The sequence below is a fragment of the Microtus ochrogaster genome, linkage group LG3, assembly GCF_000317375.1.
Source record: "Microtus ochrogaster isolate Prairie Vole_2 linkage group LG3, MicOch1.0, whole genome shotgun sequence".
Taxonomy (NCBI): domain Eukaryota; kingdom Metazoa; phylum Chordata; class Mammalia; order Rodentia; family Cricetidae; genus Microtus; species Microtus ochrogaster.
In genome coordinates, this window is record NC_022029.1 from 28750836 (window position 1) to 28767797 (window position 16962).

A 16962-nucleotide genomic window follows, 5' to 3' on the forward strand; every position below is an offset into this window, starting at 1 on the left:
CCTCTCCCTCTCTCTGTATACACACATGTGCAGGAGGTCACAGAAATCCTCCTGCCTCTGCCTTCAGAGTAGAGGAATTAAAGGCCTGCACCAACATGCCTGGTTTACACTGTCTCTAGTTAAATACCCATTGATAAACCCAGGTTCTAACAGATAGCCTTGGTCACACACATGGCCTTAATTAAACTCAGTAAGTCACAGAAGAAAACGACATACACTGGGGAAAGGGACTTGTGAAGAAGATCGGAGTGTGTAAAAGGTGATGGGGTTCTCAGATGCGGGATATCTGGAAGGTTGCTGAACGAGGCTGACACCAAGCACTAAGGATTCTTCTAACATCATGCAAAGCCACAGTGGTCCAGGAAGGGGCGAGAGTTGCGTGTGTCTTTGGAGCTGGGGCAACGTCAGCCAATTGGATGCGAAGGGAGAGAAGCGACCAATGATAAACGGCTCTTGCGGGTGACTCTCTGCCAACGAGGCTCCAGTCGGCGTACGCAAGCGCGCGTCGCGCTGGACTACGGGACGCTGCAGAGCTAAGGGGCCCAAAGGGATGTAATACCGCGCCTGAGTCACGTGTCCCAGAGGTGCTCGAGTTCCTCTGGAGTCAGGGACATTTTCAGTAGGCAAAGGTCACAGGGCCTTGGGTTGGGGTGTGTGTGTCTGTGAGGTGGAGTTGGAGGAGCACCCGACTGCAATGTGATCTCGGCCGAAGGACAAAGGTCTAGAGTTAGGTCGGGGGGCCGTGGGCTGGGCGATCCTGTGGGGGTGTGGCCTTACGACTCGAAGAAGTAAGCGTGGAGCAGGCTCTCCGCTGAGGTCGAGTCCTGCGATGAGGAGGGCGGGGATGCCCACGGGTTTACTAGCAAGTAGATTGAGTAGAGACCACAACTCTCTTCCGATGCTGCTGTGATCCTGCGCTGGCCTACTTTTAGATTGGAGGTGGTGACGTCAGGGGGCGGAATTAGCCTTACTAGGGGTGTGGCCTCAGCCCAGCCTAGATGCGTCTGTGGGCGTGGCGTGGCAGCTCGGGGGCGTGGTTCAGGAGAGGGTGGACGATCCTGCTTCCGGATTAGATTATAGTGCTCAGGTTCTGGCTCTGTGCTTTCTTACTTAGGTTCCGCTTCATGGAGACTCCCGTGGCCGCTGCACCTGCTGGGGGTTTCTTCCCCTCGTTCCTGCTCCTGGCGTTTGGGACACTGGTGGCTGCTGTGCTGGGCACCGCTCACAGACTGGGGCTCTTCTATCAGCTGATGCACAAGGTGCTTACGGCAGGAGGAGAGGAGGGCTACGGGTTAGGAGGAGGGGCCTGAAGGCGCTCCTCCAGCTCATCCACTGTGCTGGTGGGTAAAGCGAGTCGCGACTAGTTCAGAGTGGTTGGGAGATTCTTTACAGAGCTTTGTCCCTTTGCCAAACTGTATGTGGGCTCTGGACTTTGTATCTAGTTCGAGATAATGGGGAAACTGTCGCTGTCTGGATAGCACACACTCTGCCTAGCTCCGTACCCAGGGGCCTGAGTAATTTTAACAGAGCAGGCCTTTTTAGACATAGTGGGATTGGTGGGCCGAAGGCAGGCAGGGGAGGGACTGGGCTCTGATACTAGGCTACACGATGGTTCGAAGCCCTTCCGAGGGAGGGACTTTCTTAACATCTGTTACCATCGAAATTGGTGCTATCATTTCTGTCCTTGTGTTCGCAAGAGGAAACCGATCTACAGAAAAGTTTAGTATTTGCTCTAGATGACAGGTTTGGAAAGAGCTGACCCCACATGTCATATTCTAAATCACTTGTTCCATTGTGAGAAATTTTTGCCCCCCGACCCAGTCCTTTCTCTTCTAGTGGAGCTGTGTCAGTGACCTTGAGGTGTGTGTGTGGCAGTTGAAGCTACCCGTTACTGAGACTTGGATGCTCAGGGCAGTCTGTGCCAGGAGGCACTTCCGTGCTAGGCATGTGGCAGCTGGCAGCGTGTCAGCTGGACACGAGGCTCATGAGCAGAGGGAGAGGGAGGCAATTGGCTGGAAATAGCACTCCAGGTGCCAGGCCCTGCAGGGATACCAGAAAGCAGGCACAAGGCCAAGCCAGGGGCCTTCGGCCTCTTGCCAAGCTCCCCTGGGTTCTGTAGATCTGCCCTCATTTTCTCCTGACTGGTTGAGTATCTCTGGAGCAGGCGATGTAATCTACAGAACCACGTAAGAACATAGCCCCTATCTTAGCCTGCAGCTTGGTAGGCTGAGAAAAGATGACCATAGGTTCAAACTCAGCTTAGGCGACCCAGGGGTTCAAAGCCATTCTGGGGAGCATAGTGAGGCCTTTAAAACGTAAAAAGGCTCATGAGGCAGCTTAGTGGTAGAGTGATTGTCTAACATGGTCTGTACCTTGGGTTCAGTTCTCAGTGCTGCTGCAAAACGAACAGGGTTCTCTTGGACTCTATCACTTGGGAAAGTCTTGGTGTCCTTAGCTGTAGGAAAAAAGAGAACAGTAAGATTTGCTAAGACAGCATACCCTGACTATTTGCTATAGTGTGGTATGTCCCTAACCAACATCTGTGTTCTGTCCTCTCCCTCCGCTCCTGGGCTGGCCTGCTACTTACTGTCTTTTTCCTTCTCTCCCCTGGCTCAGGTGGACAGGACAAGCATTCGGCATGGTGGGGAGAGTGTAGCGGCTGTGCTCAAGGCCCATGGCGTGCGTTTTGTCTTCACACTGGTTGGTGGGCACATTTCCCCACTTCTGGTAGCCTGCGAGAAGCTGGGCATCCGTGTGGTAGACACTCGCCATGAGGTCACTGCTGTCTTTGCTGCCGATGCTGTGGCCCGCCTGACTGGTAAGGGTAGCATATGGAGGGCCGGGGGCTGGCGGGACAGTGACATGGAACCTGTGCACGAGAGGTGTGGGGGTAGGGTGATGGCTGGCAGGCAGGGTGGCATGGTTGTCATCGTTCTGTCTCCCAGGGACAGTGGGCGTGGCCGCAGTGACAGCTGGTCCTGGCCTTACCAACACAGTGACTGCAGTGAAGAATGCTCAGGTGGCCCAGTCTCCGGTCCTGCTTCTGGGTGGGGCTGCCAGCACCCTGTTGCAGGTTTGTAGTAAGAGGAGCGGGCTGTGTCCTTAAGTGTGGTCAGGGTCCCTAGGAAAAGCTTCCTGAGCTTACCTAATAACCATCCCACCCCTTCTCTGCCAGAAACGGGGAGCACTCCAGGCCATTGACCAGATGTCTCTGTTCAGACCGCTTTGCAAGTTTTGTGCCTCTGTGCGAAGGGTACGAGACATCGTACCTACCCTGAGGGCCGCAATGGCTGCGGCCCAGTCAGGCACCCCAGGTAGGTGGAGGAGGGAGCTGGATAGCAATAAGGCCCTGGGGGTTTGGGGGTTGCAATAGCAGGCACCATAGGCTTGGAGTCTTCCTGTCCCTGCAGGTCCGGTGTTTGTGGAGCTGCCTCTGGATGTGCTGTATCCCTACTTCATGGTAGAGAAGGAGATGGTGCCAGCCAAGCCGCCCAAGGGCTTCATGGGTCAAGTGGTGTCCTGGTGAGAAGTGCCATTCCCCTTCACGCCTCCTCCATTGTCCTCCTCTTTCTCAGTCTTCTCCCCCCACACACCCTCCCTCCTTTCTCATGTGAGTACATGTGAACTCTGAGGAGCCCGCTCTGGAGAGAACATTCCATGTTAAAGCAATGCATGTGTAAAGGTCCCAAGGCAGGAGGGTACCTTAGTGGGTTTGGGAAGGCAAGGCACAGAGGTTGAGAGGTTTTCCTACCTCCTTTCTTTCTCCTCTTTCTCCACCTCTGCCACCTCCACATTCCTGAGCTTCTCCGGCTTCTCCCTTTGCTTGTTCTTGCCCCTCCCCTCCCAGATATTTAGTGGGCCAGATCTCTGCGCAAGATAGCAAGATAGCCATTGGACGTCATCAGTGGACAAGATATTCAGGTTCCTGTGCACTGGTTTGTGAAGATTGTTCTGAGGATGAGGTCAAGCAAAAGTGATTTTTGTCTTAACTTATTCTCGCCCAGAACTCTGTGTGGCCCAGGCTGTTCAGAAACTTGAAAATCCTCCTCTCTCAGCCTCTGAAGTGCTGGGATCACCAACAGGTGCTTCAGGCCTGCCGGAAGTCTTGTTCTTAAGGCTTCCCGGCCTTCAGTCATTTGGCCCTTTTCTCTCCCTGTCCTTTCTCTCAGCGTCACTTGGAAGGCTGGCTCTTTCCTGCCTCCCCTCTATGTATTTTTATTTTTATTGGTTTTTATGAGATAGGAGTTAGTTTTGGAGCCCATGCTGGCTCACAGTTGGGGTCAGTCCTCTTGACTCAGTATCTCTGGTGCTGGATGGTCTTTCCTTTTTAAGCCGTGTCGCCGTGGCTTCCCATGTTCTTGGCCTCATCTTAGCTCCTTGCAGCCTTGACTCAAACAGACGAGACAGGCTTTAGCTCTGTGCCCTGACTGGTTCTTGTTGACACTCATGGCAGTCTTTAACGAGACGGTGTGACCTTTGAGGGCAAGACCTGGGCAGGATTTCTTTTTATGTCACAGGGCCTTAGAAACTTGAGGCCTGTGGCCCAGTGAGTGGGGAGACAGAGAAACACTGTAAGAGTGAATGGGTGACATTAATTACTACCACGGACAGAGCATTTTGCAAAATGTTTGCCTCCTCCCCTTCTGGTGGTGTATATAAGGCTTCATATGCACCAGGCAAGGGCTTTAACACTGAGCTACATTCCCAGACCACAGCATGCCTCATAACCCAAGAGGGTAGCTATAAAAGCTTTCCCAGTTTGGAGAGGAGGAAGCTCAAACAGCTGGGACACTGTAGGGGCAGGGTCTAACCCACCGGTCCAGTTTCTGTGCAGGCATTCTCTGCTCGTGTTTTATGTCTGGGGGCTATGTCAGATTAGGGTGGTTAGGGAGGAATAAGTACCTGGTGACTTAGCCATTTAGTGTCCCTATGTCATGACTTTCGTCCCTGATTCCTTTCCTGGCCCCTTGGCTTTCCTCAGCCTCCAGAATACTGTATTAACTTTAGTAACTGGTTCCTCCCTGTTCTCACAGGTACTTACAGAACTGCCTGAACAACCTCTTTGTTGGAGCTTGGGAGCCTCATCCTGAGGGACCTCTGCCCCTGGACATTCCCCAGGCATCTCCCCAACAGGTGAATCAACTCTCTTACCTGGCCTAGGACTTCCACTTGGCAAGGCCTCAGCAGATCTTCTCTCTTGGCCAGTGCTGGGCCTCAATCTTGTGGGCTCGTGGGAACCCTGAGATGGCCCTTTACATTTTTTAGAAAATGTTTGTGTGCTGTGTTTATACCACTACTTGCATGTGGAGGTCAGAATACAACTGTGTGGAATTGATTCTCTCTTTCTGCCTTGACATAAGCTCTGGGGATTCGGTTCAGGCTTTCCAGGCATGTGCTATGTGACCTGTTAGCTGTCTTGCCAGACTGTGGGATGGCCCTTTGATCTCTACCTGTCACCCCAGGTCCAGCGCTGTGTGGAGATCCTGAGCCGGGCCAAGAGACCCCTGCTGGTGCTGGGGAGCCAGGCTCTGCTGCCCCCAACCCCTGCCAACAAGCTTAGGTGAGGAGTTCCCACCCTGTCTTAGAACAATGGTCTTGGTCTCTGGTGTTCCAGCGGCCTTGGTCATACTGACGTCTGTTCTACCTGGACTCTCCCCACCCACAGGGCTGCTGTGGAGACCCTAGGAGTCCCTTGCTTCCTGGGGGGGATGTCTCGGGGGCTGCTGGGCCGCAACCACCCTCTCCATATCCGGCAGAACCGCAGTGCTGCCCTGAAGAAAGCAGATGTTGTTGTCCTGGCAGGTGGGCTCGGCCTCCCATTCTTCCCTTCGTCCCCAACCTTGTCCATCCTCACGTCCAGCACCATTCCCCAGCACCCTTCCTTTGTGATCGCTCCTACTTCCTCCTCTGTATCCACCCATCCACCCCTCCCCTTCTAAAGGCCTTCTAACAAGCTTGAATACGCAAGCCAGCAAACACCTCAGACTGAAGCTTTGTGCTGTGACCTGGCTTCCCCAGAGCAAGCATACCCTGTGGGCACTTGCTGTGTCATACACACATTTTTGCACAAGCCATTTTGTATCCCGTCAGTCACATGACAGGTGTACCCTGTCAGCTCTTGCTCTATACAGCTGTGTACTGCTTTATCACAGAATGCATTCTGGGAAATGTGTCTGTAAGTGGTTTTCTTGGGTGGATTTTGAGTGTGTGTACACAAGCCAGCGGTTGGCTGGGAAACTGCTGGGCCATGTCATTCACAAGACCACAGTCGTATATATGAACTGTCACTGACTGAAACATTGATAGGCTGTACAGGACTGTAATGGTGCCCCATATCAGTGGGTCATCATAAGTTCACGATTACTTACATCTCACCAGCAGGCTAGGTAGGAATCCTCCTTTCCCTTGTGGTGTTGAGGCTATTAGAATCCAAGGCCTTGTACATGCTAAATGAGTTTTCTGCTACCCCCAAACCCTCATGACCTTTTGACCTTTTCTCTCAGTATGGCACACCGTTGCTTTTGCCATGGTTTCTTGATGAGAGCCAGTCAAGAGGCCTTCCCAGAATCAAGAACTGCAAAGTCATGCTGGCCAGATGGCCTCGTGGGTAAAAATGCTTGTTGCTAAGCCTGGTAACCTGAGTTTGATCCCTGGACCTCACGTAGTCGGAGTAGAAAACCGCCCCCTGCAAGGTGTTTTTCACCCCCAATGTAAACATCTGTAAGGTTCCTGCAAGTGGTACAGATGTAAGGAAGGGGGGCTGCCCTGCATTCAGTGTGCCACAATGGATCAGGAGTGAGGTAGTGCCCACTGACACCCTGCCTGTCACCCCAGGAGCTGTATGTGATTTCCGCCTGTCTTACGGTCGTGTTCTCAACCGCAAGAGCAAAATCATCATTGTCAATCGGAACCGGGATGATATGTTGCTCAACTCAGACATCTTCTGGAAGCCCCAGGAGGCTGTGCAGGGTGAGCATATCCCAGGGGTCCCTACCATGCATGGCTTCTTTCATCTGGCCTCTGCTGAAACTTCAGCTGAATGTCAGGTCTGGCCCCTGCACCAGGGGACACTGGGGCAACCTGAGACACAGATAGGTGCTTCTGAAGGAATGGAGGGAGGGTGGTTGCAGAGGGAGGTTTGGGATTTTGCATGTCATCAACTCCTGTATGCTGCCTGCTGCTGCTTTGTCTGGCCCATGCCCCTGAGCACCTCTGTTATTCTAACCCTCCTGATTTTTGTCCGCTTTCCATGCCATACCCTGACCACTATTCTAAGGACATAGACTCTCTTGTCGCATAGGAAACAGGGTCCTTTAGGATTTAACCAGAGAATTGATTCCACCCTGTATGTTAGAGTCGGTCCCTCCCAGAAGTTGATGAGCAGCATGGGAAGATGGCAGGCTGGGCAGGGAGGAACTGATAGAAAGAGCTAGACATTCAGGGAATGATGCTGCATGCCTGTGAGTCCAGCTACTTGGTGGCAGGGAGGTGAGGGAACAGAGACCAGATTACCTGTTTGAGGCTTTACTTACTTAGCAAGATCTATGTCAAAATAAAAGAACTCCAGTGTCACCTGTGATAGTACACACAGGTTTTCTTTGTTTGGAATCAGGCTCTCACTGTGTAGCTCTAGCTGTCTTGGAACTCACTGTGTAGATCAGGCTGGCCTTGAACTCACAGAGACGTGCCTGCCTCTGTGCACCAAGTACAAGGATTAAAATGTGCCACTACAGACAGTGATGGTGGTGCACACTTGTAATTCCAATATGGAATCAGAAGAACCACTGAGAGTTTGAGCCAAATCCTTGGTGAATAGTGAGTTTAAGGCTAGCGTAGACTGCAGTGTGATATCTTGCCCCGCCCCCCCAAAAAGCCTGAGTGGGGTGGGGTGGAGTGGTAAGTTTGGTGGCACGGGCCTCCCATTAAGGAGGCAGAGGCAGGTAGATTTCTGAGTTTAAGGCCAACCTGTTCTACATAGAGAGTTTGAGGCTAGCCAGTGCTACATAGAGAAACCCTGTCTCAAAACACAAAGTAAACAATGAAATAAAAAAAAAAAAACCAGAAAAGTAGTGCCCATATGCTTGGGCTTGGAAGACTTCCTTGGTGGGTGACATATTTTGGAGGCAGACTTGACAGTACGTGGTGCCTCTGGGTTATGAGGGGCAGGGAGACAATGAGGCCAGCTTAAGTTTCTAACTTCTCTGCACCTCATTTATCAGGTCTTGCCAGTTCTCAAAGGCTCTTGGAGGGGCTTTACCAGCTTTGTCCTGAGAACGCCTCTGGCCCGCTTTCCTCTGAGATGCTGCTGTTGGCGTCCTGTTACATTTGGGCCTCTGGTGCTAAAAGGGCAGGAGGAAGCTGCTGCCTGGCAGCTGGCCCTATAGCTGTGCTTTCTTCTTTTCTAGGAGACGTGGGTTCCTTCATGCTCAAGCTGGTGGAAGGCCTTCAGGGCCAGGTATGGGCCTCAGATTGGGCTGAGGAGCTTCGGAAAGCTGACCAGCAGAAGGAACAGACTTATCGGTCAGTCTGGGTAGAGTGGGAAGGGTAAGGAGTGGAGGAGGTCATTGCCAACCAACCCTACTGACCTCCAGTGTCCTGTTTCAGGGACAAGGCTGCAAAGCCTGTGTCTCAGCACCTGAACCCAGTGCAGGTGTTACAGCAGGTGGAGGAGACCCTGCCTGACAACGCACTTCTTGTGGTTGATGGTGGGGACTTTGTGGCCACAGCCGCCTACTTGGTACAGCCCCGAGGGCCCCTGCGCTGGCTCGATCCTGGTAAGGAAAGGCCCACACCTGGGGCAGCTTGCACTGCATGGACCCTTCACAGCAATTTGCTCCTATCTTCCTAGGAGCCTTTGGGACTCTGGGAGTTGGTGCAGGGTTTGCACTTGGGGCTAAGCTGTGTCAACCGGATGCCGAGGTGAGGCACTGGATGTGGGAGACTTGATGCTTTCTGGGCTGTGAACCACCCTAACTGCCCTGGGTCCCCCCTACCAGGTTTGGTGCCTGTTTGGGGATGGTGCCTTTGGCTACAGCCTCATCGAGTTTGACACATTCGTGAGACACAAGGTGACTGGGCTGTCTTGAGGGAAGCTTATGGGATATGGGCTCTGGGATATGTCATCCAGGGTGAGCTGTGGGGGCTGGGGGGAGGAAGGAGGAGGAGGGAGGGGGCTTCCTTCAGTGGGCCACAGGTCCTGTCTTGTGGCTGGTCAGACCTTTGGACTGATGGCTGTCGCCTGGCCTTTTTTTTTTTTTTTTTTCCCTGCAGATACCAGTGTTGGCCTTGATAGGGAATGATGCAGGCTGGACCCAGATTTCTCGGGAACAGGTGTCCAGGTTGGGCAGTGACGTGGCCTGTAGCCTGGCTTACACTGGTGAGGGGTCAGAATATTTTATGTCCAGTTGGGTTTCTGTTACTCTCCTTGGTGGACCCTCTGCTACTGTCTGATTTATTTTCTTTCAGATTATCACAAGGCAGCCATAGGTCTGGGGGCCCAGGGATTGATACTGTCACGGGACAATGAGGATCAAGTGGTCAGGGTACTTCGTGAAGGCCAGCAGCTGTGCCGGGAGGGCCATGCAGTCGTGGTCAACATCCTGATTGGGAGGACCGATTTCAGAGATGGCTCCATTTCTGTATAGGGCCTGTGTATGGGTTAGTATGCTTGCTTCTGTACCTGGACTATGCCTGGCCCAAGTTTTCATCCTTTCCTGCTCTGAGCTTGTCTCTCGCAAGGCTCAACAATTCCACAACCCTCCGAGAGGGTAATGGAGGGATCAAAGCTCAAAGAGACATCTTGGTGACCCTGGATAGCAGCTCTTTCCACAGCTCAGCCGTACACCTTTTCTCCCGATTACAGACTGAATAAACCTCCTAGCCACATGAGCCCAAGGACTCAGTCACGTAACATGTGTATACTGGTTTATTTATTGTCCACAAAGGTCGAAGTAGTGGAAAAGAAAGGGGAGACTGGAAGGGGACCTCATTCTTCCACTTGATCTCTGGGAATTTTGGGGTACCCGGGATGGCAAATACTATCCCACTCTATGGGCCCTGAAAGAGTTCCACGTGCCCACTCCAGAGAGGCCAGTGCACACAAGTCCTCACACAGACACACACATGCATGGAGGCAATAAATATTTTCCGTACCAAAAGTGCCCCCAACCTGATACCTCAGGTGGGGTCCCTCCAAAGGGGAGGGGTTAAGTGCTCAGTTTTTCAGGGGTGGGAAAGGGCTGCTGGGGAAAGGAAGGGTCGGACTCTGTCTCTACTTGCTGGTTGGAGGCTCATCTTGGAGGTCTTCCCTAGAAGAGAGGGTTGGGGGGAAATCCGCTGTTTTGCTATAGGCCTAAGCTGCCCTTTCACAGATGGCGGCCAAGTCTGGGGCCATGTCCCTTAAGATGAACCTCATGACTGTCCTTAGAGAGACAGAGTGTAGTGCTTGATGCTAATACTGGTTTGGTTGGCAGCAGCAAGAGGGTTGACTAGGGATGTCTCAACACCCCAGGGTGATGCTCACAGTAATTGGTGTTCCCCTACAAAGGGGGAGGCAAGAGAGGCCAGCCTAGCAAGCAGAAGGGTCTCTGGCAGCAAGAGAAGCCCTGGTGCTCAGGAGAGAGGCTATGGCATCAGTGCTTAAAATGCCAAGAGCCTGGTCTTTGCAACTAGGGCCCAAACAATGACACTAGAAGCTGGGAATGATTCTTAGCATAGGAGGCTGGTCCCTTGGCAACTCTTTAGCACAGGAGCTCAGCCTGAGCAACTCTGGTCAGTTCCTTTTAGGTCATCAGGGCACTGCCTTAGTAACTTGGAATCCAGTCACCAGTAACCAGAACCTGGTCCTTAGCAACCAGGAAGCAATTCCTTATTAGCCAGAGTCCAGCACCTGCTTCAAGGACTCAGAGACACACATTGATCTGCTTGGAGAGTTCTCTCTCCAGATCCAGGATGAGTGCATCAAAGTCTTTGAGATTCAGGTGTGGGTTGAAGGGTGCATCAAACTCATCTTCGAAGTCAGTAGTGCCCCTCTGCTCTCCGGTCTCATCATCATCTTCCTCACTGTCTGTCACGTGGTCATAGTCAGGCCCCGACAGGAAGTCCCGTCCATGCGGCAGTAAGTCTCTTCCACACACACTCCAGTCGCCTGCATAGCGGTTGCTTGGGGGGCTTTCAGGGCCTCCGCGACCTCGGGGCCGAGTCACCACTTCGGGGCCCACCAGTGGCAAGTGCAGAGGCGGCTGTCGTTTGGGTCGCAAATAAGGTGCTACGTCCGAGGCCTCTGGTGGTCGGCGGGTATCTGCGGGAGGGGGGGGGGGTTCACAGAGAGGGTTATGAGATGTGAGGCTGGGAAGTAGCATCTAGGTGCCTGATTGGCCTTCAGAGAAGCAAGTTTACAAGTTTACCCCAAGGGGCGTGGCCTTCCTTAAATTCCAGCCCATGATTGGCCAGTAGGGAAATATGTCAGGGAGGCTGATAGGAATGGTCGATGTTCACCTGGCCAAGACTGTAGCAGGTAATGCAGGACTTCGATGTGGCGCTTGAAGTCCACAGCGCTGGTGACGCCTGGGCCTGAGCTACGGAGCCGCGGCCGAGCTGGTGTCTGTCTTGCTGGCAACAACACTGGTCCGAAGCACACTGCCAAGTTCTGCGGGGTCATGCGGTTGTGGGTGTGGAAGGAAGAAACGAGGCGCAGGTGGTCCAGGAGAAGCGTCAGCGTGGCCTGTGGAGAGGGTTGCGGGGGGGGGGGGGGGGGGCACAAGGGGGTAAACCTGAGCCTGTTTGCACTTTGTGGGACACTTAGGGGTGGCTTCGAGTGGAGAAACTCCGGCACAAGTTCTCATAGCCATAGAGAGGTGTTAGTATTTAGGAATGTATTTTGCTGAATACAAATATTATGTTGAAATTAAGGCCAAGGACGATTTAGCTTTGGACTGGAAGGGTTTGGACTCCAACCCACTCCATGTTAGGCAATATGAGCATGAATTTTATTTTACAGATGAACAGAAGCACAGTTTCAAGGACTTTCTCAAGATCCCACAGCCAGGAACTTCCCTTGTGTTAGGCTGGCAGACCTGCTGGCTCAGTTTGCTACACAGCCCAGGCTGCCTTGGAAATAACTATGTATCTTAGGCTGGTCTCCAACTCAAGCCTCTTGCTTTTGACTTGAGTGCTAGGAGTAGAGGCACATAACACTATGCCTGCGTAGACGGTGAGTTTTGGACCAAGCTTGGCTGTTTGACCTTGGGCAATTCACTAGACTGAGCCTTGGCTTCCTAATCCAGGGACTGACAGGTAATAACATGAGCTTTGCTGTGATGATCCCTTATGCTCACCACATCTCAGGCACGGCTAAAATGCTTTACTGCTATCAACTACTCTATAGTGTCCCAATGTTCCCAGCAGGGTCACTCACTCTCTCCACATCTGGCAGGCAGCTGAGGAGCCCTCTGGTGCCCTCAGGACCCAGGGAAGCCTTGCTTGGATGTCCTTGGGCCATGGCCTCCAGCACCACCTGGTAGAGGGGTTGGGTGATGAGCGGAGTAGGCAGCTCCCGGAGATAATCCTTGAGGATGCCTGTGGACAGAGGGGCCCCTCTGGTTAAAACACCCTGGCTCCTGAAACCAGAGGGGGCACTGGGCTGGCAGTAGTAGTGGGAAGAGGGCAGGTATAAGAAGTGAGAACAAGATCAGAGAGGAGGGAGGAGGTTTCATTGGGGGAGGGCACGAGCAGGCAGGGGAGAGGGGCTATGTGGACCTGTGATGACATTGATATCAGGGTACACATCTTCGGAGAGGCACACAGCTGCACTATCCTGCTCAAAGGCATCCCGAAGCTCTTTCTTCACTGCTGCCGAGCCACACAGACGGTACAGCCCCACTACCTGGGGATACAGACAGAGAAAGGATGTCTTCCTGCAGCCACAGGCAAGGGCTGTTGGGTTGGGGCTGGATGTCTGGGCAAGGGTGACAGTGGCTGTTTTGGCCTGGGAGGGTGGGACCATTCACACGCAGCTTCACTGGCTGCCTTCCCACAGATGCAACAACTGTCGTAAGTGCCCCTGAGCCAGGACAGCAGTTCAGCCAGGGCAGGAGGATCACCTGGGCCATAGGCTACAGAATGTGCTCAAGGCCAGCCTCGGCTGCTTAGCGAAAGCCTGTCTCCAAAAGTAAAAAGGTGGCTGGGAGTGTGACTCAATGGTAAAGTGCTCGCTGAGCATGTACGAGGCCCTAGGTTCAGTCCCCCAGCACCAGAAAAAAACCAGCATCCCAGATACACACCTAGCTTTCTAAATCCCTTAGTTTGGACCACCTCCGACTTCACAGTTCATATCTTCCAGGAAGCCCTCTTTGACTAGCTCAGACCCCACCCCCTTTCGATTTATTTATTTATTTATTTATTTATTTATTTATTTATTTATTAAGAGTCTTACTGTGTTGGTCAGCTGCCCTTGGATTCTCCATCTTGCCCTAGCATTTCTAGTGCTGGGACATATATACCACCGTGCTAGGCTACCTCCTTTCTTAACTACCCTCTGAGCTACAGTTTGGCATCCACGAACTGTCTGTCATCTCTCTCACTCCAGGAGACTGAGCTCTGTGAGGGCTGAGATACTGTAATAAAATGGACAGACGATCCGTGGGTCCTGGTGCTGTGGGGGAGGATTTCTTTTCCCTCAGTGAGTGTTGGATCTCAGAACAGCTCAGGTTGGTGAAGGGGTTCCAGGGAGTGAGGTAGCAGGAGAGGGTACTGATGCTCACCCGCAGCCCGCGGCATTCGATCTGCCCCACACACTTTCGAATGATGAGAGGCACCTGGCCAGGTGACTGTTCACGTTCTACCAGTAGCTGCAGAGGGAGCCCGAAGACACGGGGCTCCACTGTGTCAGGGGCCTCTTGCTGTTCAGACAGTGTTAGCTTGGCATAAAGAAGTCCCTGGGGCTCCAGACGAATGGCCAATTGTTGGGCCTGGCACCCTTAAAGATGCAAGGAGGACTGAGTTAGTTCTGTCCCAAAGGTTCTTGTGTTCTGGCTCCCCTCATCTGGGACAACCCTCCCTCGTGGAGCCCAGCCCTCCTGGGTGCTGTGGGAGGTCTTGGTGTTGCTTTTCCTTCCTCGAAGTCCCATGTCTTACCTCGAAAGATGGTTGGCAGTAACACAGTGCCCTGGGCGCAGGGCCGGTGCCGCCTTACACCGGGATCCCATGCAAGTACCAGGGCCCGCAGCAGCCGAGCAGCCTCCAGCTCCAAGTGGAAGGTGTGGTCCAGTCTCAGGAAGTCTGGTCCACCTCGAAGTGGCCCTGTGCGGGCCCGAGCTACCCCATCCACTTGGAGAAGGCAGCAGAGATCTCGAGGAGTGGCCCCTGGAGTTGGCCGCAGACCCCCTAGCCCATACAGGTGCAGGCTGAGACGCCCCCAGAGTGCAGCTGGAGGGGCCCGAGCTGATGAGCCCACCTCATAGGGCCGGAAGGCAGTGGGTGATGGTGGTCCCCCAGGGCGCTCCGGAGAATCACCATCGCTGAGGTACCCACCCCTTGGGCTCCTAGTGCCTCCGGCCACCGATCCCTGCCCAGGAGTCCCCACGCTGCTGTCCAGGTGGTAGCGGCTGATGACAGAACCCGCTGGGGCAGTTCTCTCTCGTTCCCGGGCAGTACGGGTACTTCTTAAGCTCAGGCGGCGCCGTAGCTCTGGCAGCTTCTTCATCTTCATAGAGAGGCGCCTAGCAGGGCCTGGGGACTTGGTACGGGAAGTTTTGGTAGAGGGGCTGGTAGGGACTGTGCCTGTAGGGAGAGCAAATCTCAGGTGACAGGCCTGGGCCTGGGGTATGATGCTTGTAGTCCCTAGGGGGCTGGGTATGAGCCTTGGGCTTCCCTGATTTGGAGTGTGAGGTTTGTGCATGCTTGCAGGTGGGAATGAGTGTAACGCTTTGCTCCTACCTTGGATGATTGAGCCTTCTGTATCAGAGGAGGCTGGCTTTGATCCCAAGGGCTCAGATGCTGGTGCTCTGGGGTCTTCTTCAGGGATGGGGTTGTACCAAATCTCACCAGCAGACTCCCCACTGCTAGGTGTCCCAGGCCCCAAAGATATCTCCTCTGGTGGTTTGGCTCCACTTAGCACCCACCGGCGGCTGCTGGGCTCCAGGCTTTGCAGGTAGGCCCCCCGAGCAGGGCTCCGAGGTGCCTCTGGGCTGGGAGGTCCCTCTGCTCCAGCCTGGGACCCTTCAATGATTTGAGGCTCTGGTTCTGGGGGGTGGGGCTCTGAGCGCTGGGCTGGGCGGCCTGGTGGAAAACGAAGGGAGTAAGACCCAGCGCTCAAGTCTGGCCCACGGCCACAGTCAAGCTACTTTGCTTCTGCCCTCACAGAGTCGAAGCCCGTTACCATCCGGGAGCCTAAGTCGCTGCCCCTTGGGACCTATTGTTTTGTTTGGTCCTAGCAACTAGTCAATACCTCCTCAGTCTCTAGTTTGGCGGTCCCCTGTCTCCAGCCCCTAGCACTCCAAGGGAGAACTGTAACTAGCCGTGACTCCAAGTCAGATATTCTTGGAACCTCAGGTCATTTTAGCCCTGTCTCCCTTCTTGAGATCTCTCAATCCCGGTTTGGAGTCTCATGTCTGTTACTTCTCACTGAGTGGTCTTAAGTGAGTCATTTTCTTGGGCCCCATGTCCTGTTTATGAGGAGATTATGTGTGCCCCCCCCCCCAAGGCTTGAGTGAGGGAGCTCAGTGTGAGAAGCAGTGTTAGACAATAGGATTTGCAGTCCAGCTCACTGCCCCAGGAGATGCTGCGGAATTGAAGGCAGGACAGGAAATATGACAAGAAGATCTGGCTTCTTTCTCATTTAGCCTCCTCTACCATTTTCCAAATTCTGCCCCAAGGTCCTCCCTGACCTTGCTCCTCAGCCCATGCCAGGTTTCTACACTCAGTGTCCCACACACCCCTGGCACCCCTACCCCCACCCCGTCTTGGCTCCATTCTCTCCCTGACATCATGGTTGATTTCCTGTGTGTGTTTATGTGTGGGCACTCGGGTCCCTTCTCTGGCCCTGGGAACCTTGGGACTCACTGGGAAAGGCCAGGGAGGAGGGGTCAGGCTCATGGTGTGGTGGCCTCCCTCCTTTGACTGGTTCTTTTCCAGGCTCCCTACCCCATACAGCTATGGTTTCTCTAAGGTCCTGTCTTGCTTGCCAATAGACGCCCAGATTTAAGCACCTCCTATTCCTCCCCTCTAGCACTCTGCTTCACGTCTCTGTCATCAGTGGCATAGTCCAAAGGATTGTTTAAAGTCTGTTTACAGGCCCTGGACAAATCACCCAACAGCCACATGCCTCAGTTTCCCTTTCTGAATAAGGAGGACAGTTTTTTGGGGCTGCCCACGGTAGGTGCGGCTGCACCCTCTGGTGCGGTGATGGCACGGAGGTGGGGAAAGGCTGCGATAACAGGTATAACCCCGGAGTACCTTTCTCGGGAACAGGAGTGCGCCCCCCATCTCTTATCATACAGAGCTCCCAGTGCCCACCGCCTGGCTGGGTGGCACAGCGGGTCCTCCGGCCACCCTCCAGGCGTCCCGTCGAGGCCCCATTTCCTGTCAGGGGCGAGGCTCCGCTCCCGGGCCTCCCAAGGAACCCGCGGGGCTGGCATCTTAGGCCTGCCCCACATAACGGTCCGCTGACCCCCGCCTTGCAACGATCTGGTACATATTCCTCTCCTGCAGCAGGGATCAGCCCCGGCTTACTCTCCCAGGTTCCGCTGCGTTTCCTACCGCGGATCTGGGGACGACCCCAGGCCGGGCGGGGCTCCCATCTCCTCCTCCCCGCGAGCACCCGCACTCACCGCGCTCCTTCGCATCTGACTTTTTCCGAGGAAGTTTCTCCCGGCCCCGCAGGCGGGAGAAGGTCTTCCTGAGCAGCGGCTCGGCCATGCTGGGGCCGCGGCCCGGCCGAGTACGCGCCCCGGGGCTGCGGCCGCC

The 16962-nt window shown here is 54.0% G+C and overlaps 2 protein-coding genes across 6 annotated transcripts; one reads left to right on the forward strand and one right to left on the reverse strand.

The window, feature by feature from the left end:
• Nucleotides 1-514: 514 nt before the first annotated feature.
• Nucleotides 515-9913, forward strand: Ilvbl (ilvB acetolactate synthase like). 5 transcript variants are annotated; one of them, XM_026785990.1, is made up of 16 exons: nt 515-584; nt 1115-1259; nt 2617-2818; nt 2946-3073; nt 3176-3314; nt 3411-3522; nt 5034-5133; nt 5463-5560; nt 5666-5802; nt 6835-6969; nt 8406-8520; nt 8605-8774; nt 8849-8919; nt 8997-9068; nt 9271-9376; nt 9466-9913. In XM_026785990.1, exons 2-16 carry the CDS (start codon nt 1125-1127, stop codon nt 9642-9644), a joined length of 1899 nt encoding a protein of 632 aa, XP_026641791.1. In that variant the 5' UTR covers nt 515-584; nt 1115-1124; the 3' UTR covers nt 9645-9913. The 5 variants fall into 5 exon arrangements, with proteins under 5 accessions (XP_026641791.1, XP_013206791.1, XP_026641787.1 ...); XM_013351337.2 differs by having other exon boundaries at nt 523-726; XM_026785986.1 differs by having other exon boundaries at nt 523-719.
• On the reverse strand, nt 9912-16953 carry Syde1 (synapse defective Rho GTPase homolog 1). The gene is made up of 8 exons (XM_005360706.3): nt 16827-16953; nt 14935-15276; nt 14134-14778; nt 13761-13975; nt 12757-12883; nt 12416-12576; nt 11497-11722; nt 9912-11299 (listed from the first exon to the last, which is right to left on the reverse strand). Exons 1-8 carry the CDS (start codon nt 16912-16914, stop codon nt 10902-10904), a joined length of 2202 nt encoding a protein of 733 aa, XP_005360763.1. The 5' UTR covers nt 16915-16953; the 3' UTR covers nt 9912-10901.
• Between the last annotated feature and the right edge of the window lie 9 nt (nt 16954-16962).